At 37.6% G+C, this 25,295-nt stretch overlaps 1 protein-coding gene across 2 annotated transcripts in view; it reads right to left on the minus strand.

Moving 5' to 3' along the window:
• The window catches only part of Atl1 (atlastin GTPase 1), a 76,021-nt gene that overhangs the window by 22,387 nt on the left and 28,339 nt on the right, over window positions 1–25,295 (minus strand). For both annotated transcript variants that reach the window (XM_034514004.2, XM_034514005.2), the window contains exons 3-7: window positions 12,154–12,401; window positions 8,799–8,933; window positions 8,243–8,347; window positions 5,874–5,924; window positions 3,770–3,826 (exon numbers count right to left, since the gene is read on the minus strand). In XM_034514004.2, the coding sequence (XP_034369895.1) occupies window positions 3,770–3,826; window positions 5,874–5,924; window positions 8,243–8,347; window positions 8,799–8,933; window positions 12,154–12,401 (596 nt within the window). The remainder of the gene's footprint in view (window positions 1–3,769; window positions 3,827–5,873; window positions 5,925–8,242; window positions 8,348–8,798; window positions 8,934–12,153; window positions 12,402–25,295) is intronic.

Consider the following 25,295-nt stretch of genomic DNA (forward strand, 5'->3'; position numbering starts at 1 on the left):
GGACTATTTCTATTTCTTTGTAACCTACATAATTAGAGGGTATAAACTGGCTAAATAGTAGGCTCTGGGACTGTGATAACCAGAAAGCATTTAACAGTAAAGCAGAGGGCATCCTGAAGTCCATATTCCAGCATACGGGAGCATCTTCTCAGCATGGATCCAATGATAAACACTGTCACTGCCACTACAGCCCAGTCTGAGAGGTTATAAGTAATACGCTCTGTGAGAGTCACAAGAAACTGGTGGCTACATTTACCCGAGAACATTAGAAAACTTCAGACTTGAAGTTGGATTTAGAATGAACTTTAAATAACATCTGATAATCTGAAAAATACCTACAATTAGTCACACAGACCCAGATCCAAGGATTTGCTCATCCAGTGCAGATCAGTGTGCAGCCAGGCATGGCTCATGAAAGCTCCAATGACCAAGGAAGCAGCATTCCCAGCCATCAACAGCAATCACTCACCTGTCACATCTGACCAGAGATTTTCACCAGCATCTCAGGACTGGACATTAGTTTTGATCAAAAAAAAGTTTTCAACTGCACCTTTTAAAGCTATAGTTAATGTAAAGAACCTTGTTATTTATAGGTCAGATAACATCAAATGGCTCCTGTTGGATTGTGATACTTACAATGGGAGTGCTGGTAGAGACTAAAATAATCAAAAAATAAGCAAGTTCACTAGAAGAGATCTCATTATCTCTTACCATAGATTGTGATCTGTGTTACATTGCTTAGAGCTTGCCTCTTGGGGCTTGCAAGGAACAGTTTTTACAATTTGTTAAGTAAACTGAAATACCATCTAAAAGCTATTGTATGCTGTTAGTTTCTATTTTAAAAAATATTTTATATACATGAGCATTTTGCCTGCAGGTCTGTCTGAACACCACTCAAGTGCCTGGTAACCACAGGAGCTAGAAGACAGCATCGACTCCCCTGGGATTGGCATTTCAGATGATTGTGAAACACCATTTACATAATGGGAATAAAACTTGAGTCTTCTAGAAGAACAGCCAGTGTGCTTAACTGCAGAGTCATCTCTCCAGCCTCATCCTTAGGTATTTTTTCTACTCTAAATATGAATTATGTCACTAATGTTATATGTCCTGAGAACATTGTTATAGTATTATTTTATTATATGTGTATAATGCATGTATTATATATATTTGCATCTTTCCTTTTAATTATATGATGCATAGTATCTTTTTATTTTGAATTTAGTTACTTTAATCTCAAATTTTATTCAGAGGCTTTGGATGTTACTGCTTAATAAGTTTCTCATTTCAATTTCAAATAGATTTAAACCCAGACTTTACAGATTAAAAACACAGACTTTATAGATTAAAAACCCAAACTTTATAGATTAAAAACACAGACTTTATAGATTAAAAACCCAAACTTTAATGTTTAAAAAGTCATTGTTGATTCATTCAGTCAAAACTGTGGGGGCTTTGTTTTCTTAATTTTATGTATATAAATGATTTTGCATGCATTTATGCCTTTGTACTATGTGCATGCATTACTCAGAGAGGTCAAAGGAGGGCGTTGGATCCTCTGGAACTGAAGTTAACTGTGGGTGCTGGGAACAGAACACAGGTCCTTGGGAAGAGCAGCAGAAGTTCTTACCTGCTGAGCCAGTCTCAGAACTGTTTTGTTTGTTTGTTTGTTTTGTTTGTTTGCCCAAAACTATCGAAGTAAACTAGGCTAGCTGATCCTCCTGCAGCCAGGAATGGCCTGTCTCCACATGCCCAGTGCTAGGTGCAGGAAGCACAACTTAGAACAAGCACTTACCTGACTGAGACGTTTTACCAGCCCCCAAACTTTCTTCTCACTATTTCATAACATCTACGTTTCACCAATAAGCAGGAATCTCAAAAGGTTTTCCTGTTATTTTTAGGTCACTGGCATTTTTCTTAATCAAAGACAAAATGTCTGTCTGTCTGTCTGTGTTCTGTCTGTCTGTGTGTGTTCTGTCTGTCTTCCTGTTGGTTTATCTGGCCACGTGTTAGGAACAGTGACTTGAAGTCTGTTTCTAGAATTTACAATCTAGTCACCAGTCCTGAGAGTAGAAAAGTCAAAGAAATGTTCCAGCTGTCATTCAACACTTCAACACCACCTAATAGATGAATTAAAAAGAAACACAAGAACACAGAAAATACTGTGAACCACATTGAATATTTTAAAGCAGGATTGGTTCTGTTCTCCCTCAACACCTCCTCTATCCTCACCTCAACATTGGGGTCCAGACTGAGACTGCTTCTAAAGAATCCTCCATTAAACTTTTCAAGGAAATATCTCCTGGACATCTTGAATGCAATCTGATGGGAGACCTCCCAGTCACATGTACACACAGAAGCCACTCCAGATCCCCACTCTTACAACTGTGTCAGCAGTCTAAGATCATCTGTCACTTGGCCACAGAGAATGGACAGCTCATGTCAGTGTACTGTTTGCCACAGAGCTTCTCACTTTGTAGGTCCTTTGTCAGGCACTGTTTACCCTGTGGCTTGTATTCCCCTCAGATTAGGACCCACCTTGGATTTTATATGTATCTGGAACTTAGCTATGGCTTCCTTTGACAAGCTTAGGATGAAGGAGTTAGATTTTAGATGGTATGGAACCTGTTTCCTCCTCCAGACACTGTCTGAAGGGTGCCCAACTCAGTTCTAACTCTTGTTCTTGTAAAGGGCAGGATTGGAAGGACTGTAGAAGTAACTTACAATGCTCAGGTCAAACTCAGATGTTAGTTTGATGTTAGTCACTAACCCCAGTGTTACTGGAGTTCTTAGGGCAAGTCTGGCCAGCTACCATCCTCTCAATATGCCAGTAAGAGACAAAACGAAGAGAAGAGGGAGTATTAGGTGTGGCTACACTGGAAAGAAGAACAAATAAAAGGGTCCAGTGACTCCCCGACCCCAAGTCTATTGTGGGAGTGCTGAGATGAGGTTTAGGTTTAAATATAGAGTGAGAGCTATGTACAATTAAGTGATCCTGGAAAATCATAGTCCTGCCTGTTACCTGCCCACCACAACCTTGACTATCAGTTCTGCAAGGGGCTCCAATAAGTTGCCAGACTCTCTTCTTAGGAGGCCAGTTCCTCCTCTGGCTGGTATTAGAGCTTCAATCTTTTCCTTCCTCCAGAATGGGATTCCTTGGAAGCTTTTAATTCTTTGGAACCTGGTGTTTCAAAGGTCTGATAGCTCAAGGGGTAAACACAAGTGACTCTTTAGACCCCTGACCCAATGGCTGCACCAGCATCAGCCTGGCTGGTTGCTTGTACACTCAGACAGGGAGAGAAGTTAATGTGTAAGAAAGGGAACTTAAAAAGCCTCTTCCCCAATACCTGCTCTGGTGCCAATCAACTAAATTCAGGGAAAGCTGATAATCTCACATGAAACAGATATCTAAAGACACTTTTACTTCCCTACTTCCATCTTGTCTTCATACCAAATAGCGTGGGACAGGAATTTAAAACTCCATTTCTTCCTCCGAGACAGGGTTTCTTCTTCACCATGTAACTCTGGCTGGCCTTGAACTCATAGACATCCATCTGTTTCATACTCAAAGCAATTTTCTTGCCTTGAACTCACAGAAATCCCCTGACTTCCTGGTGCTGGGATTAAAGACAAGTGCCACCACACCCAACCTACAATTGCTTCTTGAATGAAAGAAATCAAGGGAAAAAACCATGACCCTAATTAGGATCATAGCTAAAGATTCTGTAAAAATCCAGTAAGAATTTTCCATCATTCAACTTTTACCCACCTGAAAAGGCTTCAAGAATGTTTCTTCCATTGCCAACCTGCCATACTCAGTGAAAAGCTGGGAGAAGAATCCAAGAGAAAAGGATGGGGATGGAGAGGAGAAAGAGATGAGATTTGTTTACTTGCTGGGTTTCTTCTATTCATTCCTAGCTGTAACAGAGTGCTACAGTATTAACATTACATAATAATCTCAGGAAAAAACATTCATTATACAAAGCAAAGCTATAGTAACTATATATCCAAAAATTACAAACATAACACATCGTTAGAAGAACCTTCCACTTTAAACCTAGCCCTCTTTCTTATCCATGTGTGCTTCATGTGTGCAAGCAACTATGAGTACTGACTGAGTGCTAAGCCCTTGCTCCAAAGTAGACCCCAGCCCTAAAACTCATGTCTTTAATATAACAAATGTAGAATGGAAGCACATGTGAAATGACTTTTCAAAGTAGGACTTATCTTGGCTTAGAGGGCCATAATACATGTACATAATGCATGTAGTCCAAGAAAATGTAAAGGTACAACGCCCTGGGTTACAAAATTAAGCATTTGGCTTTAAAAGTAGGAAATTAAGTGAACTGTCTTCTCTTATTTTTTTTTTTAATTGCTTACAGTTAAGAACACGAAGCACGAGGAGAGTTTTTGTTTTGGCAAATGCAAAATTTTAGTGAACACAGGCCTTCAGAGATGACTGATGGGGCTCCAGGCTGGTTTACTGTTTCCCACATGACACAGGATGAGCGCCTTTCACACAATGGCTGGTAAGTCACTCAGCTTGTGGAGTTAAGGGAGAACACTGATACCCACCCCTTGCTCCCTTACAGTATCATCCCAGCCTCATTCTGCCATCCATACAGGGCAGGAAAAATCAAGAAGCAAAGAGTAATTATTAGAGACGTGTTAGAGTGATGAGCTCAAAGTCTGGGTATGTCTAAAAGGCGAATGGTCCAGTGATGGTACACTATTATCATGCTTGTGTACTGATATAACTTGAATTCAGTCACTTCAGAGCAAGGCATTGTCATTTATAGGAAAAAAATTAAATTATCAAAATATCCTGTTAGTTCAGGATCACTACTAGCACAAATTATCCTTTTGTAGAGATGGATAAATATGCCATTGTGCAATGGTACCACGCCATTCACTAGAAAAGTAGCTGGCTGTGTTATGAACTTGCTTTTATTATGGAAGCACACCCAGCCATTATTCTACATCTCACCTATTTGTCATAAATGATCAGCGTGAGGTACAGAATATGTGAGGGAGTCATGCTGGAGGGGACTCCACGTGGTGCATCCAATGCCACGGGTTACTTTGGTGCCCTTTATATCTAGTAAGGTTCCACATTTCACTACGTGGGCTTAATACACATATTAAGTAAAATTTTATGTAAAACACATAGAAAGAGAGATAACAGAGGAATAGAAGCTTTGCTACCTACTCAAAAATAACTTGAGCTGAGACAGAAAAGAACACTATTGCATACATGAAAACATCTCTAGAACACATCCACTCTTCTACTTGAGACTCCAACTTCTTGGAGAGTGGGAAGAACACAGAACCTGGCCATGTGTTCTTACCCGATCCAACCACTGGCTGGATGGCCACAGGAGCCTTGCCAAGTCACTTATCTTCCCATCCTCACTCTCCTCATCTATAAGTCATGAAGGTTAGTTAGGTACCACCACAGTCTCTTTCAGATCAGATCTCAAGTCAAGTTCCGACCTGTCCTCCTGCCTTCTCTAACAGTTCTGAGCCACAAAGTCCATAAGTCTGGCTTATACAGACACAATACAACAGGTTATCAAATTCTTGACCTTAAGATTTGACACTGAAATTCAGAGATTCTACACTGAAGATTCCTTGTCCCCTCTGACTTGCCACATACTATCATATATTCCGCACTGGGAACAAGCAATATGGAAAGAGCGAATATGGAAACAGTGAATATGGAATATGGAAACAAGGAATATGGAAACAGCGATACATGACTGGACAAGAAACCTGGCATCAGGGTGACCCTGATATGGTCATGTGTTTAAAATCTCTCGAAACTCTAGTCTGTATGTCTGAAAGACCACCAGACACACGAATGGTTCTTTTACCTGCAGATGCTGAAGATCATCCTCCTGCACGTTTTGGGATAAGTTGTAGACCTTGATTGTGGGATAGACGTCAAGACGGAAAGACAATCAGCATCATTCTAACAACTTCGTTGTTCTGTTTTCATAAATGTCAGTTATTATACAATCAACTCTCCTACATACATTTATGAGACCCAAGAAAGGAGGTTTCATCATATTGCTCAAACCTGTAGTCTCCTGCCTCAGCCCCTCATGAAGCAGGGTTTACAGAAATGGGTCTTCCTGCCCAACTGGAAAATTATTTGGAAAATTACAATTATATCTTCATAATTTGTTGATTTGTTTATGTCCACAGAAAGTCCCTCCCATACAAGTTAGGTCCTGAATGTCATGCTCACGGCTTTATGTTCTTGCCCCTTTCTCTTCCACTACAGCATAGTATTAAGATGACATCATGTTTTCTTTTTTTTCCCCCTTGAGGTGATAACATTAGTAACTTTAAAGATAAATTAATGGTGCTTATATGTTTACATATTGACACAAACAGTATCCATTTGTACTTATTTAAATAAAGAAATTTCTCAGGTAATAATTTAAAATAGTCATTACTTGACAGGCTTTCTATAAAAAGATTCAATTTATCAGTTCAAATATAAATAGTAAATGATGAGTGGTAAAAGCAAAGTTAAACTGATTTTAATTGGCTTGTACAAAATGATCTTTTTTATTGATTTTAAAGAAAACAGATATTAAGTCTGTACTTTAAAGATTCATTGAAGAAGTGGGTTTTTGAATTACAGTAATAACCTGTGTTTCATAGATAGCTTTCTTGTGGCAATCCTTTAAAATTACCTTTTTCATTTATGTGTAAGAATTTTTCTTTGTGTGTACATGTATATACCATGTATTGTGTCAGGTGCTTGCAGCAGTCAGAACAGAGTTAGATCCACTGGAGCTAACTAGAAGCATGGATGGCTGTGAGTGCTGGAAACTGAACCCAGGTCTTCTACAAGTGTAACAAGTACTCCTAATCTCCCAGCCATCTCTTCAGCCCCAACAGGTAGATTTATTTTGAAGCATCAACCATGGATCATAACTATAACTTTTATGTTAAATTCATTTATTTAAAAATTCAGTCCACACTTCCTCTTCCTTTGTATGGTCTGGGAGGTGCTGACTAGACACCCTGGCTGCCTGCTCAGTAACTCCAGGTCCCCATCTGCACATGACCACAGCCTGGACTTACCCTGTTTTGCCTTCTCACCTTTAAAAGTTATCTTGCCTTTGAAAAACTTCTGCTTTGTTTCTCCCTGTCTTGTCTCCCTGCTCTCTTCAACAAGCATAAACATCTAGCTGTAGTCCTTAACCTTGTCTCAGCTGTACACCAACTTCCACAACAACTTAGAAAGTCTATAAAACCCCTCCCACCCAATAGCACTTTTTCTAAAAAGAGAAAAAAAAAAAGCAAAAGAGGGGAAAGCTTTAAGTACACATGATTTACATATAAATTTAAGTGTTACATCTAAATAAACTGTTTTTTAAATCTATGAAAATGGCTTTTACATCTAGGAATAACTTCATTGATAATGTAAAATAACAGTATATGTTTATAAATCCTGTTTCACTAAGTAAGTTATAATAGATTGTCCCCAAATTTGCATATAAGATTTTTAAACTGTCTTATTTCTTATTGTTGGTATATGTGATGTGTGCACATAGGGGAAGTATGGGCATGCATGACCGGTGTTTGGAGGTCAGAGGGCAGTGCCAGGGAGTTGGGGAGGTGGAGGGGGGAGTCTGCTCTGTTTCCACCTTTGCACACATTTTGGCAACTGGGTCAGGTTAACGGATTTATACTGCAAGCACCTTTACCTGCTGAGCTATCTCACTGACACAAGAGTGTTCTTTTCTTTTTCTTTTTGAGACAGGGTCATATGTAGACCAGGCTAGTCTCAGTCTCATTATATAACCAAAAAATGACTTTAAACTCTTCCTGCTTCCATCTCCTCAGTACAGAATAACAGATATTCTCCACCACACCTGGTTTATTTGGTGCTGGGGATTGAATCCAGGACCTTGTAAATGTAAGGCAAACACTCTACCAAGTGAGCTACACCCCTAGCTATAAAATTTTTTATTCTAATTTATTCTAAACTTTAACAGAAAAGATAACAATAATAAAGCCATTTTGAATTAAAGCAGCCAATGTAGAAAACTGATCATTGGTTAGACTACCATAGCCTATAGTGACAATGGCTATTCGTGTGGAGCTGATTGAGAACACATAGGATTTGCCATTCTCTCTGTCTCACTGCCTCATGTATATACAAACACTATTCATGAACTTTAGTTAAAGAAACACCCACAAATAGATTTGTTTTACTTCATACCTGTATTGAGCTTATCATTGTGCTAAGGGCAAATACTGTGGCCGAATCTCTCAAAGTTGACTGACTGTCAAAGGTTCCCTGAGTATCCATCAGTAACACTGCAACCTATAGGAAAGTAGAGTACATTACTGACATTGTACTGAATATCCAGGGTACCAGGGTTACCATGACATTAACAATGAAAGAACTAAAAACATCTATTGTCAATGAATACTTAAAAGGTAACTTCTTGTATGTGCTATGAATACCACAAAAAAAAAAAAAAAAGAATATCAGTTAGTTGCTGGCTACCGTCACTTTTAATTTTCTCCAATAATCTAAGATAAAAACCTAGCATTGGGACAATGTAAAAATATCAGCTTATTATCTGCTATTTTGTGTTCATTATGATTTTTGACACCTGGGATTACTAAAGAGTTAAACAGGGATCATTCAAGGGACACTACTCTGACCCTTGTAGCATTCATTATGTGAAATGGCCAAATAAATTTTCAAAAGACCATCTCAAAGTTATCATTGAAAATAAAAATTTAATTTTATTTAAAAAGTGTCATACCTTTTTACCATCAGGCTTATTGATGAGGAAAACTTCACTCCATATCTGGATTCCTGTGGTTTCTCGTTCAGATCCACCTCTCCATGAAAATCCAGTCAATGGTTCATTGTAATCTCCAACCCAGTCAACAGATTCCTATAAATTTAATAAAGTCTATGATTCAGAACTGGATATGCATGTATAGTTTTTCCTTTTATCCTTTCCAACCCTTTTCTTTTTCTAAGTCCAAAGGAAAAACGTTGCATATCTGTTACATTGAGACAATCACTTTATTCACTCAAAAGTGATTACAGAGGAACAAACGTCTGCTATGGTTTATGTGAGGTTCTGGCTAACATCATTACAATTTATGCACATACACATGTGTATAATATATATGTGTATGCCAGAATAGAAATGTATATAAAATAGAAGAAGAAACATAGGAATGGAACAGCTGTTTATTTCATTCATCCATTCATTCATTTACATCTATGTGTGCCCAGTGTGAGTACACACATATGTGTGCAGATGCTAGAAGAGGGTTAGAGTTACAGGAGCTTGCAGACTGCCTGACATGGGTGTTGGGAATTGAACTCTGGTCCTTTGGAAGAGCAGTGAGCACTCTTAAATCTCTAAGAATTGTTCTATCTCTCCAGAACAATTAATCTGTGATGAGGTAAGACTTCAAGGAAAAGGTGATATTTGAAGAGTATTTGGGAACTGTCTAGGTAAACACCTTGAAGAAGACATTCAAATAAATAAGGAGTCAAGAAAAGAACATAGTAAAGAAAGAAGGGAGGAGAAAGGAGGGAATGAGTAAAGAAGGAGGAATGTTACCTAAAGACATACACTGATGCTTTGGACAGGGGCTGAGCACAAGTACCTGATACAGATGTTTGTCCCAGAGGGAATCGCCATCATAGCTATGAGGAGAGAGATTATTCTAGAGGCAGTAAAGAGCTAGTAAGGGAGATGAATAACAGGAAGCACCGATGAGGTCACTATAAAAACCAGCACATGCTCCTGGGCCTGAACCCTGTTTAAGACTGGGGGAGGGCATGTGAGGGGGGGACACCAGGAATATATACAAGAAGGATTTGAGAATCCAAAAGAAGAAAAACTAAATTGAAAATTATGTCAGAACTAAATGCCAAGTAAGACAGGAAATACAAAGAATCACTTAGATTTAGCAATTTTTCATTAATAACTTTGGGTAATAGTAGCTATACTCACTTTGGTATCTGTTACAGAGGATAAATTATTGATTTCTAGAAGACCTCTTTATATAATCCTTGAATTAAAAACCTTGTATTAACTAAATTACCAATGTAGATATTTAAATTAATCAAAACATGATACATTAAAAAAGTTAGGAAGTATATTTCAATAGATAAATTGTCTTTTTTTTTCAGAGCTGAGGACCAAACCCAGGGTCCTAGCACCTAGAGTGCTAGGCAAGCACTCTACCACTGAGCTAAATCCCTAACCCCTCATTGGATAAATTGTAATGGTTATGAATTAGGAAAACAACATTATTGTGACATTAACCGAGGACAATGAACTACTTGATATTATAAAAGTTCTATCCCAGAAAAATAACTTTAAAAGATAAGGGATATCCACAAATAGTGACTTTGGAAGATTAAAAATTTAGCTTGTAATTTAAATTAAATTTCATTCTTTCAGGCATGCATTCGCTATATATTTTATGATTAATTATTGAATACTATGGTTCAGGCATAAATTAAAGTTAACAGTTTTCCTGATTAAAAAACATTGCCTGCCACATTTAAAATCAAGTTTCACCATCCTAACATGAGTGGTAGCTGTATGTGCAGAAGCAGGACTAGAACAGGTCCACAGAGTCAGTGATGTCACATTCTGCCTCTCTGTCTTCATGCTCAGCTAGGTGCAGACAGATAAAGAAGGATCCAAGCAAGCACTCTTTATCACAGGCAACTTGATCTCAACAGACGTACATGAATAGCCCATCTATGTTAAGTTCAATAACACCTTTGGTATACGCTAGAAATCAGGGTTTAAAGAGTTCTGCTTGCTTTCAAAGACTGAATTATTGTTGTGCTTCTGTTCATTATTTGTTTGAACACTGGATAAATGTTAGCCTCAAAGTTGTCTTAAAATACTTCATACATAAAAGATCAAACCAAAAATGTTTAACTGTGCTATAAACACACAGGTCAAGCCCTTTTGCCATAGTCTTGTCATGTGGCTCAGCCTGGCCTGGAACTTGCTATGCAGTCTAGGCTTTTTTTTTTTTTTTTGAGACAGGGATTCTCTGTGTAGTCTTGGCTGTGCTAGAACTTGCTTTGTAGACCAGGCTTGTCTGTAACTCATGCAGATATACCTGCCTCTCTGTCCTACGTGCTGGGATTAAAAGTGTTTGCTATTATGCCAGGCCAGCCCACTCTTAAGTGCTTCAGAATATAAAGTTCTTCAGGTGGTGTATCTCTTCTACTTTAACACTCCATGTTTGTACTGGAATTCACTGTGGGGGAAATGCCAGAATGTCTGCTTTTGCCAACCTCTAGCCTTGTCCTAGTTTCCCATTCACTCTTCTGCACTTGGTATAGCCAAGGTCCTTAGAGTTGTGTTTCTGTACCACATGATTTTGTCAGACACTGTCAGCTGCCTCAAGTAAGGATGGCGCAAGGTAAGAACAGACTAGGAAAGGCTGAAGGAACTTTCTGGGAGGAATGGCAGTGCTCTGTTTTGAGTTCTGGGCTGCAGAAGGATGTGTATTTATAAACATAAACAAGTGCACATTTAATATTTGTGTCTCTCTGTATATATTTTATTTAAAAACAAATGCTATAAGAATAATGTATAATTTATATTGAAAAATGTAGAAAAAGTGCAGATGTTAGCAATTTAATTTGAAGTTTTTCAGTATCATGGAGTGATGAATGGCTAGGAAGAGCAAGTACATACAGATAAAGAAGATAAACCCAGACACTAATGTCAGTGGAAGAAGGCAGGCACTGGCACCCAAGCGCTCACTGTCAAATCCCTTTGCCTCAAGCTCTATGAATGTCATCATAAACATTGTGGGGAAAAGAAAACATTATGGGAAAATTATTTTTCACAAATTTACGATAAAAGCTACTTGACATTTTAAAACTGTAACAATTCATCATTATATTACTATGTTAATATTTTAAAGAGTAAAAAGTAAGTTATATCCTCAGGTAAACGCCACACAGTAGCATCCAGGTAAAACCATGTGTGTGGTTAGTTTCCAGAGCACAGGTTGGAATAGCTACACTACAGCCTTTACACAGGCACCCATGGTAATAGAAACAGAACACAATGTGGAGGGACCCTGGGCACAAATGACTTTAGGACCCTTCCCTACCTGGTTGTACATGTACCGCAACATGAAGTCCATCAGGAAGGACTTTCCTTTTCTAAAGGCTCCAGCGACAGACACAGCAACCACCTCCTTGTCTCTGACGGCCTCAGACAGAAGAATCCGGTTCAGTGCAGCCTCATCTAACTCAAAGGAATGGTCATCTTTGACAATGAGGACTTGGACAGGTCCTGCCTTTCTCACTGGCTCCTCCTCTTCTGAGCTCCATTCACTTGACTTCTCTGAAAACCCACCTGTTGGACAAAGTATCAATTACTTCACCTAATTATATCACAACACCAAGATATAGGTGACTCATACAGAACTGGGCATGTTCATTCTAGTCACATGTTTTATATCATTCAGAACATGTCACTTAGGCCAGACTTGTCTTCCTGGTCATGTGATGCAATCAATCATTATTTTCTTTTTAAAATGCTCTAAGTCAGTACAAAGTTCTTTACTAAACAAGAAAAAAAAAACTGGGCAAGCACTTAACTTTTAGAACAGATGAATCTCATGATTATATTTTGCATCTGTCATCCTCTAAGAGTAGGCTTGGTTATTTAAACAAATGTTCCTTGCAATGTTTCTCTGTGTCTACGCATGAGTGTATTGAGAGTACACATGCACATTGGTGTACATACAGATGGAAGTCACAGGTCTTTATCAATATCTTCCTCAATCACTTTGCACTCTATTTTTTTTTTTTTTTAGACAAGGCATCTCACTGAATCTGGAACTCACTGATTCAACTAGATTGGCAGGCTAGCAAGCCCCAGGGATCTTACTATCTCTACCTTCCTAGCACTGAGCTTATGGGTGAGTACCACCATGCCTTGTTTTTGTATGGTTGCTGGAGATCAAACTCAGGCCCCCAGGCCTGAATAGAAAGTGAATAACTGACTCCAAAAACTTGTATTCAGGCATTTACATTCATGTCAACACTCATATCATTAACATGTGTATATGTGGGCATGCATACATACATATTGCTATTTTTGTTTATGTGTATGGTATGATAGTATCCTCTGTGTATGTACATGTGTATGCCATGTAGGTGCAGGTGCCCATAGGGGTCAGAAGAGGGCATAGTATCCCTGGAGCTGGAGGTATAGCTAGTTGTGTGCCACCTGATGTGGGTACTGGGAACTGAGTTCAGGTCATATGGAAAAACAACAAATGCTCTTAAACACTAAGCCATCTCTCCAGATACCATATTTTAACAAATAAACAAACAAACAAGAAGAGGAATGACCCAGATGACCACAACTTCAGAAGCCAATCAAGAGACTAAATCTAAGAACTCATGAGATAGAAAAGAATTAAGATAAACACTAAAGCATAGGGTTTTCCATGAAATTACAGCAGAAATCTTTCCAGCCTGAGGAAGAAATGAACATTTCATCCTAAGGCATTTAGAATGACAAACAGAAAACACAGGAAACAACATATACACAACATGTAAAAGTACTGTACAAGCAGCACATGTGCACATCTCAACTCTTCACAAATTAACACTGATGTAGAGCAACTGTTAATTTAACAATTAAACTTAATAAACTTTATTACAGTCTTATGTATTTAGTACTTTGCTATGATTCATAAACTCCTTATGAAAATTTGAAAATACATCTATTATGCTTTAAAGTTTTACTTTTGGTGTTTAAGTTCTGTCAGGAGTCAATACTTGCATAAAGTATATAATAAAAATCAAACTTCTCCTATATCAATAATACTCTATCTTACTTGAAATAGTTTAGAAAAGTTATTATCTATAGTATGGAAAGCCTCTCTTGTTTGATTAATATTAGTTTAGACTATTTTAACCCTTTGGAGCTAGATATTATACTCAATATGCTAAATTTGTTTTTTAATTAAAACTGCATTGTTCTGTTAGGCATGGTGGCAATCCAATAACTGGGGAAGCTGAGGCAAGAGGATCTTGAATTTGAAATTAATGTGGGCTTTGTAGTAAGAAAAGGGTTCCTATGCCCTCTTCTGGCCTCTTCAGGTACTGCATACATGTGATACACAGATGCAGGCAAAACACTCATACACAGAAAATAAAAGGAGAGATACATCTACCAAACAATACGTTGGTCCTGTGAAGGCTCAATGCCCCAGTATAGGGGAATGTGAGGGCAGGGAGGTGGGAGTGGGTGGGTGGGTGAGGGAGCACCCTCATAGAAGCAGGGGGAGAGGGATAGGATAGGGGGTTTTCTGGAGGGAAAACCGGGAAACAGAATAACATTTGAAATGTAAATAAATAAAATATCCAATCAATAAATAAATAAATAAATAAAACCCCTTTAAAAAGATAATACCAAGGATTGTGCTAGTTTAGTAGAGTGGTGGTTAGAGATTTTCCTCTAAGATTCATGACTTCATTGTCCATGAGTAGTAGGTTTTCAGTACCAGGAATGGTTCCCCTCTTGTTGAGCATGTCTTAAGTACAATTAGACACTTGTTGGTTAGCACAAGTTATGTGTGCCAGCATAATCTTATTTGTTCTCATACCCGCAGACAGAAGGAGTCTTCACTCCTCCCTATCAAGGAAATTTCTCTTTGCAGCAGATGAAGACCACAACAGAAAACCACAACCAATCAAACTGTAGTGTTATGGAATAGCCCACTCCCAGTGGATGCATCCACCAAACACACCCACAGCCACACCCACAGTTCAGGGAACATTATGGAAAAGAAGGCAGAAAGGTTGTAAGAACCAGAGGACCATGGAGTTTGCTGTGAGATATTATATAATATCTCGTTACATATTATTTACTCTTTATTCATAACCCTGCCTTTTCATGGTGCACATTGAAACCTGTGGCCACATCCCTAGATCCCTAGGTATTACATAATATCTCACAGCAAACTCCATGTAATATCTCCTAGTAATATCAAAAGCCATAACCATAAAGTCTCACCAATATGACTGCCCAACATGAGCTGAACAAGGATCACATCAGCAGACATGCCAGAGTGGACAGAAAAGTCCATGAGGTCTCACTCCTACACAAAGAACTCCAAGCAACTAAGAAATGCTGAGACCAGGAGGAACAGCCTTCCCTATGGACAAGCACACCAATAGTTATCAAATATCAAATGGTCAGTCCTGATACATACAACATTATGAACAGGATATACTTAGGAATATATGTATATATGTATTTGAATATAATAACCATTAATGAAAAAAGAGGCCATGAATATGAAAGAGAGCATGTAAGGTATATGGGAGGGCTCAGTGTGGATGCCATGCAGGAGGAGCTGCAGTGGGAAAGTGAACTTCCTAAAGAAGGCCCACCATTTTTCACAGCTTCAATGGGTATATCCTGGAGAGGCACAGCCCCAGAAGCTTTGTCTCAGGATTACTTCTTGCTACTGATGTGCCTTCTCATGTTTGTCATATCTGGCATGGTGTGACTGGATATGGGGAAACTTCCACTGCCTACATAGCCTAGTGTAGTTACTTCCTAGATGATAACCCACTCTATTGGGCAAATTTTCCTGTAGATCAACATAAAGATGAACTTTCATGAGATAATATTGTTTAGATGAATTAATGTTTTACAGAATTCCTGATTTGATTTAAATAGTTTTAGGAAGTTAGAGTAGTTGATAGAAAGTTTAAGAAGATGATTTAAGTTGTTTTGCCTGATACATAATAAAGTTAGACTAAAAGTAAAATTGCCCTCCTTGTAGAATAGTACATAAAGCCTAAATAGGCTAGGCAGGAAGAGTAGGGAGCTTTCAGGCGTTACAAGCATGTAACTGAACTTGGGAGAGAAAAAGGCTTGGGACAAGTTTTTTGTTTTTGTTTTTTGGGTTTTTTTTTGTTTTTGTTTTGTTTTTTTGGTTTTCCAGACAGGGTTTCTCTGTATAGCCCCGGCTGTCCTGGAACTCACTCTGTAGACCAGGCTGGCCTCGAACTCAGAAATCCGCCTTCCTCTGCCTCCCAAGTGCTAGGATTAAAGGCGTGCGCCACCACCGCCCGGCAAGCTTGGGACAAGTTAATGATCAGAGAAAATATTCATTCTAGGTTGGGTCTGAGTCCCTGGACCTTGTGTTCTAAGGATGTGGCCACAGGTTTCGGTGTGTACCATGAAAAGAGAGGGTTATGAATAAAGAGTAAATAATCTGTAATGAGCATGAGACTAGACAGCAAACAATTTGCCAGTTTAGGTGATCAAGACTTCAAAAATAAGGCATAAGGTAGATGGTGATCTTTTTCTTGGTAAATGAATATAATATAGACTGGCTTGCTTAGACTCTGTTAATCAATGACAGAAGAACTAGTGCTTTGAGACTGTGTTGAGCTTGTGGAGAGAACACTAGCTGGGAAATATTTAGTTAGGAATAAGTTTCAAAAGATCACATAATCAATAATCTTTTATAATTCCCTTCTGGGTAATGACTTTAATCTGGGTTTTTTTTTTTTTTTTTTTTTGATGAATATGTTTTTGTGGTGACTGTTTTTAGAGAATATGTAACTTGTGGTTATGAGGTAATCTTTTTCTCATATAGAATATTCTGTCTTAGATAGTTAAGAGAAAGGTTAAGAGAAAAAAAATAAGGTTGTTGGAGTCAACTTGTTGGAGTTTGCTTCATCCACCAAATATGTATATGGGTATATATGTTATATGTGAAGTTTGTTGAAGCCTGCTCATTGGAGTTTACTCCATCTACTAAATGTGTGTGTGTGTGTGTGTGTGTGTGTGTGTGTGTGTGTGTGTGTGTTTCCCCATCCTCCATTTTTCTCTTTTCCTTCTCTGAAGCTTCAAAGAATTTAAAGAGTTCAGAGAGTTTCTCATGCTGGATCTAGTGAATCAAGCTTTATTCCCCCAGAAAAAGTCTGCTGAGTGATCAATAGTTGACTTCACACTCAGCCACAGTTTACCCTGCGGTGTCGAAGCTGGCAACAGCTTAGAGGGAGGAAAAGGAAAAATACTGAAATTATATTATAAGCTAAAAAATAAAAAAAGATAACACTGTACACATATAAGAAAGAAAACAGAGAAGCAAGTGCTGACAAGAAGGTAAAGCCAAGAGAATGCTAATATTTTCCATGTAGAAAAGCAAGACTATACAGCACATGTGCAAAGTTTCTTTTTCACAGTTGCATACCCAAAGACTCAGAAATACCACTTGTAGAAACTTACCCAAAGTAAATGAAAACCAAAAATTTATCCACAGATGTCTACAGTAGCTTTTATTCATATTAGTTAAAAATTTAAACAGTAAACAAATGCTCCTCAGCTGGGGATTAAATAAACAAACTAGCATATTCATACAATGGGTTATTATTCATGGATAAGGGGAAATAAACTACTGATTCATGCAACATGATTTAACCTCATAAATCTCACTTAAATAGCAATACGTTATGGTTCCATTCATATGAAAAGCCAACCAAAGGCTAAGTAAATTATTGCATGCCAGAAGTGGAATAAAAGAAACTGACTACAAAGAGAGGAAGAGGTATATGGAGTAATGTAAAGATTATACTCTGATTATAGTCTCATAACATGATTGTACAAACCTGTCAAAGTCATAGGACAGTATACTGAAAGCATAAATTTTACTTTATATATTAAGCTTCAGTTTTTGAGTAAGAAATGTCATTTTACATAAGATTATAATTGTGATGCATTTGGCAATAAACAAGCGATATGTTGGTACACAGAGTACAACTGGAGTACCTTTGTAAAGGGTAAAAAATGTTAGATTTGCAGTATTTGTGAAGTGCCATGAGATAAATGCTACTACCAAGGCCTGTGCATCTGACTGTGGAAATGGGAAGAGGAGCACACAGTCAGCCATCATGATGCCAATATACTACAGCAATCTAATGAACGGTACTTCAGACCTCTAAGGAAAATACAAAACAGTATGAAAATACAAATGTTCCCAGACTTAAAGATTCTACACTGTAAATGTGTCAATATTCCCTTTCATTTCTGGATTAGCTATAACAATCATCAAATTCTCAGCAATATTTCTTACACAAATTAACAAGTTCAGATGGAAACACAAAGAACAAAAGCCAACAAAGAAATCTTGGCAAACAAAGTTGGACATTTCGAATGCACAGTAATTAAAATATGGTGATACTAGCTAGGTGTGGTGGTACATGCTTTTTTAATCCTAGCACCTAGGAGGCTGAGGCTAGAGAACTGCTGATAGTTGAAGGCTAGCCTGAGCTACAGAGCATGTTCTAATCTGGTATGGGAAACACAAACAAACAGGTATGGTGGCTCATGCCTATAACAGCAGTAGGGAAGCTAAGGCAAAAAGATTGCCTCAGTTTAGGAAAACCTGAGCTACAGAATATGACTCTGTTTAACAAAAGAAAAGACAAGAAAGTAGAAAAGGTAATAAAAAAAAGTTTAAGGATTCCAGATACATACATGTATCTTATTATTATCTTATTTATAACAAAGATATAACTGCAATAAACAAGGACTTATGTTCCCAATAAATTATACAAAGCAATTAAATATTCATGAGAAAAATGAATCTCCACTTCTACTTCTCATCATACAAAAAACCAACTTAAACCACATATCTAAGTATAAAATAGAAAAAAACAAAGCAACTGAAAAAGAAACATAGCAAAAGGCTCCATATGTGTGAAAAGATAATCAATATCATCCAAATAAAACTGAAAAGTATACTGAAAAGTACTTTAACATATCTGATTTGCAAAGATCAAGGATGTGACAATTCCATGCATGGTTGGTCAGTCACTGCAGGAAAGCAGAAAAGTGATCACAGCGTCTTATCTAACAGGAGAGCAAATAACTGTGAAGAGTATAAATGTATATATATCCTCCAACTCAGAGGTTATTTCAAGGAATTTATTCCACAGATGTAATCACATAGATACAAATACCAGAAAGCAATATAAATATCCTTCAAATGGGAGTCTGCTCAATCAACTGTGGTTCATTCACCTATGAAGTATAATACAGCTGCAAAAAATGAGGAGGCTCATTTGGAATAAATACCACTGCATATTCTAATAATTCAAGATATAACATAGCATGTACAATACATATAACTATGAGAAATGTTTGTGTGATTCGGGGTTTGTGGGGTAGGAAGGAATACGGCTTAGACAGAATGGGTTGACAGGGTTACCAGGGGTCAGATCAGTCAGAGAAAGATAAGAGATATGGGAGGATTTGAAACAGGGTGGGTACTGGGAATAAGGAAAGAAGAAAGACTGTCTGCTTGCCTGCTTATCATTCTCTGCCTTTGCAGGGCAGAAGTGAATAATACAGGTAAGTCTGAACCTGTGGGGTTTTGTTTCTTCTCTTCACAGTGCTGGGTACGAAACATTTTATTTTGCTAAACAGGCCCTCTACCACTAAGCTATCCTTCACCCCAGCCCTAAACCAAGATTTGTCTACATCAGATTTCTGCCTTCTTAAATATGTTTTCTTAAACTAAACTTAATATTAATTCTCCAAACAGTATTCAAATGTCAAAAGAGAAAAAAAAAAAAAAAAAAGGAAGGAGGGTAAAAACAAGCCAGGTAGGGAAAGCATTTTACTATGGTGGATATGGACAGGACAGATGGTTTACCAGCAGAGAACCAACTGGCTAAGGTTTGAGTATGCTTAGTCCCCTCTGAGACACGTTGAAATCTGGTTCCCACTGAGAGGTGGTGGGACCATTAGAAAGTGATGAGGACATGAGAACTCTTACAAACATGCTGTTGTCTTTCTTAAAGAACTCAGTGAATTCTCAGAGTGTGCAATGTTCTGCTTTTGCAGAACTAGATTATTAACAGCAAGAGTGGATTGTTAAAAAGTGATGCTGTTTTAAAGGTCTTAAATGTTAGTATAATCCCTCCCCATACTTTTCTCTCCCCTGTACCCTATGCCCTCCTCCATTAATCCACCTGTTCCATCATTTACCCTGCAGAAGCTGACAGTAAGCCTGCATTACTGAGATTACCACATACTTGAATCATAAGATGTAAAAAAATCAAGCTAGTACCAACCTGGAATCTTCATGCCTACTGGCTAGCTTTCACAGCACTGGAAGGTTCTAGGTACACAAACAGGGAAGCAAAGTAATCAACAGCCTTACCTAGCTATGTACTCTGTGAGCTGCAATAACAACCAGGCAATATACGTGCACTGTACAATAGTGGCGTGAAAGTTATGGGAGCAACCAGCCACTTTTCTGATCAGATATGATGCCCACTCCAAAAGACAGAACCCAGGCCTGGTACTACTAACTGAGCCAAACCTGTGGCTGGCTAGGTCTCATGGGAGAACTTAGTATTATTCTCCTGCTACATGTACAAAGAAATAAACTATCCCCTTAATTCTTATCTTTACATCCATAGATTAGTGCATCTCCCAACTCTCATCAGAGAAATTTCTTCTTGCAATAGATAGTAATTAATACAGCCAGTCACTATTGTTTATTACACAGAGAATGAAATACTTGAAGTTCTTAGCTCCACAGAGGACATCTATATCAAACCCTTCTGGCCTAGGGCACAGTATTGTCATAACAGAGAGGCAAGAGAGGCATGAAAGATTATAAGGGCCAGATGCAGCAAAACAGTATTTGCTAGACATGACAGGGTCCTTGCACACAGAACTCACAGCAGCTATATGACTACATGAACAAGACCTGCACAAGATCAAGTTAGAGAAGTCCCACAAGGATGGGCTTATGAAGCCACATTCCTAGATGAGGAGCTATTGACAACTAATGGCTGCTGGAAGAGGGAACTGTTTCTTTAGGGATGTGGGTTCTGAGAAGCTTCTCCTGTCCCAATAGATGGTCCTTCACCCACGCACATAGGAGGCACTAAATGGACTTAGTGGATTCAAAAGCAAAGCACATGAAGCTGAGAGGGGAAGGCGTGAGGGGTGGATGAGGGGAAATGGAGGGAAGGGAATGAAATTTGATCAAAATATATAAATTATATAAAAAAATAGTAAAGAAATGAGAAGCTGACCCTGATGTGCTGACTCTTTAATGCAGCCATTGCACTTCAGGTTTTCTGTCATGACATAAGAGCAGGCCCTCATTAGACATGGCCATCTGATCATGCACTTATCCACCTGAAGGAAGTGGGTCACAATACATCTTCTTTCTTCAAAAAATCATTCAGTCTCAGATATTCTATCACAACACCAGAAAATTGAGAAAGAAATAAACAAACTGTTTTAACTTTTTGCACATTGGGTTTTGTATTCTAAGCAGGAAAAATTGAATCTTATGTGAAATTTCTAAGTCACTAGAAGCTGGTACTCAGCTATTGAATTGTGATATGCACAAAAATGAAACATTTAGAATAACCAGAGCAGATAACTGTTATAATAGAAATTCTATCAGAAATTTTTACTGATTTTTATAATTGTAAATTTAGTAAAAAGAAAAGGAAGGAAGAAAGAGAGAGAGAGAAAGAGGAAAAAGAAAGAAATAAAGAAAGGAAGAAAGAAAGGAAGGAAGGAAGGAAGGAAGTTAAGAAAAGAAAAGAAAAGAAAAGAAAAAAAGAACGGACAGACGAACTATAATCTTATCTATTCAGGAAATACTTAACCAAGAGAGAGAACCAACTTTGAGTACAGTGGGGATACTTTGGAGAAAATACATGATGCCTAGGAAACTATCTTGCAAAAAAACTGTAAAGGACTTACTTTTCTTTACAGTACTGTGCCTATGACAGAGCCTGAGCATCTACTGAAGGACTGACCCGTAGTCTGAATAAGTGCTGAGAATGGTCCACAGTGCCGTGACACAGCAGACAGTGTTTACACAGAAGACAACTACAACATGCTACTTCGTGAAGGTGCTCAGAGCAAGAGCAGATCTATGGGCTATAAAGAGATAGTGGTGTATCTTAAAGTGCCACCATGTAGACATTTAGGTATTCTGCTGCTGCTGGTACTGCTGAGAATCAGGGTTAAAAGCAAGCAGTAATGCAGTCATGAAGCCTCAAAGCCTTGGAAAGAATATGGAAATCACTTAGCTCAATTTTTATTTATTTGGAAGCAAAATTGCATAAACCATCCAAAATATGCCAGTGACCATAAACACCTATGTATAATTTGTTCCTGACTTCATGCTGAGAGAGAGCACTGTGCGTGTGCATACCTCAACAGAAAAAGTAAAGAAACAAAATCAAAATGACATTAGAACTCCTTATAGGAATACACGGGAAATCTTAGTTTTCCTAGCAAAGACACATTAATTAAAAAGGAATAAACTTTTCTGATTATTAATCATTAAATAAATATGTATGTATATATGTTTTGTGCATGCACACATATGTACACAGTATACATATACTTGACATTGGAATCAATAAAAATTAAAAATACATGTAATTTTTGCCCAAAACAATTCTATTTTCTTGAATCTCTTCTAAGAAAATTATCAGAATGGTGCATATGTATTTATATAAAGACTGATGACAACATTTATATGGTGAGAAATCAGAAATCTAAAAGCCTAATCATAAGATACTGTAAATAAATTGTGACACAGGAATTTTATGTGAAATACACAGTCATTTGAAGTCACATTATAGAAAAAACTAATTATAAGAAAAACATTTATAATTTTAAGCAAAAACGCAGATGGAAAGTGAAATTCCTAAGAAGGAAAACAATCAAATATGCAGAGTTGGAGTTCTTTAGAGTTGGCTTTAGGAGTACTTTCTTTCTACACAATTATCCAGCTCTCTGGTCACATCTGGGTGAGCAACTCTGAGAAGAAAAGAGTGGTTACTCTGTCTGCAGTACTGTCTGCCCTGCTCAGGTCTCCCCACTGTTCCCAGCTCTTCTCTGTGTCCCACTGTTCCCAGCTCTTCTCTGTGTCCCACTGTTCCCAGCTCTTCTCTGTGTGAAGAAACTGAAAACACAAACTGGAAGCTACACCTCTTATGTAACTTAGTTTTTCTTAACAGAGTTCTAGTTTACATCTTGTCAAAGAAAGGCACTGAGGGTAGAGGGAAGACAGTGAGACAAAGTCAGTGTCACCATCCAATAGAACTGGGGAAATGTGAGCCTTCAGCCAGACAGCCAGGTACTCAGGACAGAGTACTCACGCTCATGTAAGTTCTCCAACAACCACTATTCAAGAGATCATTAGTAATAAGGCAGGTAAGGGGATTCATTTTATAGGTAGTGTTTGATAGGTTCACAGATGGAACCAGCAAACAAAATATTAAGATTTATGTTAGTATTAGACAAAAAAAATTGAGGCAAAAATATTACTCTAGAGGCCTACTATACAAAAATAAAAGACTGAATTCATCAAAAAAACATGATACTGTCATATTGATAAGTTCTTAATAATTCAAAAGTATATAAGTAAAGCTTAACAGAAAAGAAGGAAGACTTGACAAATGTACCAACCAATCTGATAATTTTAAAATGTCAATCAGCTCATAGTATCTGATAGATAAAAAGACCAAACCTTACTAGTAAATGAAAAAGAATGAACTATGTATTGAGAAAGTCTGAGCTAATACGGGATCTAGAAAATACATTTTATGGACAATTAGAAAGCATGGGCTGGGGACAAAGCTCAGTTGCCTGCTTTGTAAAGTGGGGACATGAGTTAAATCTCTAGACCCACAAGAAAAAGCCAATAGTGGTGATGCACATGTTTAACTTCAGCTCTGGCAAGATAGAGACAGGCAGATTCCTGGGGCTTGCTGCCCAGACAGCCTAGGCTAGTTCCAGGCCAAATGACAGAACTGTTGAAAAGCAAGGCAAATGGTATTCAAGGAATGGCATATGGCTTGCACATGTACATGCTTGTGTGCATGCATGGACGTACACACACACACACACACACTACACATGCACGCACGCACGCACACACGTGTGCCCGCACAAAATTAATATTATTTTATAATATAAAGTAAGCTTCAAAAATGTTCAAACTATTGAAGGTTAGAGAGATGGCTCAGCAGTTAAAAGCACTGGCTGCTCTTCCAGAGGATCTGGGTTCAATTCCCAGCACTCCCAATCATCCATGACTCCAGGGCCAGGGGATCTGACACTTTCTTCTGGCTTCTGCAGATACTTCATTCATGTGATGCCCAGACATGTATTCAGGTAAACATTCATAGATATAATTTTTTAAAAAAATCTAAAAATAATTCAAACTATGGGTATTCTAGAGCATAAATTGCTTTAAATTGTAGCTACTACCCATACATAACAACTGAATTTAGGCAACTGAATTTAAATACATTAAATATTTGGTTCCTCACTGTCACTTGGTCATACACATGTTCAACTGTCACACTTGGCCTGTGGCTACTCACATTAGACCACTGCAGCTTTGGAACATCTCTGTTACCACAGAAGGCAATGCGGCTGCACAAGACACATTCTGAGCAGAATAAAGCCCAAGATACATTTAACAAACAGTAATTTAAGAAAGTCTATTTCATACTCATGAGTAAAACAAGAAACCACTGTGGACAGTTAATTAACCCAATGACAATAAATTACATCAGCATATCTTAAAACAAAATTTCCAGTTTATAGCCATGTATGTGTATGTGTATATAATGGGAAATTTGGGTATATCCTACAATTTTTAAGACAAAAATAAAAGAATATGTCTAAAAATAATATATGAAGTTAGGTAAATACAACTAAAGATACTGAATAATTAGAGATATAAAACATACAAAAAAAAAAAAAAAAACCTAAACTAAGAAAAATAACGGAAACTAAGAGCAAATTGTGCTCTGTGAATGAAATGGACAAGAAAGCTGTGATTATATAAGTAGTTCTAGGAAAAGGAAAAAAACATTGATTACTCTATAAGCAATACAGAAATTGAGTCAATAGTTCAAAATCTTATTAGAAAAAACAGCAGGTTAAGGAGATTTAATAGACTAGTTTCCTTGAACTGGATCACTATCTTATATTCACTTATATAGAATAATAGAAAAATAAATAGCCTCTGCTCATTTTTATAACCTTTATATAGTCTTGATAGTTTAATACTGAAGTCAAATAAAGAAAATACAAAGAGGGGAAAGGGGATGGCATCTTAAATGTAAATAAAATATAAAATAAAATAAAATTATACTAGCATTTTCTAAAGAAAAAAAAGAAAGTACAAAGAAAGAAATTTAGCTGTCA

This window comes from Arvicanthis niloticus, chromosome 11 (assembly GCF_011762505.2).
Source record: "Arvicanthis niloticus isolate mArvNil1 chromosome 11, mArvNil1.pat.X, whole genome shotgun sequence".
Lineage (NCBI taxonomy): Eukaryota > Metazoa > Chordata > Mammalia > Rodentia > Muridae > Arvicanthis > Arvicanthis niloticus.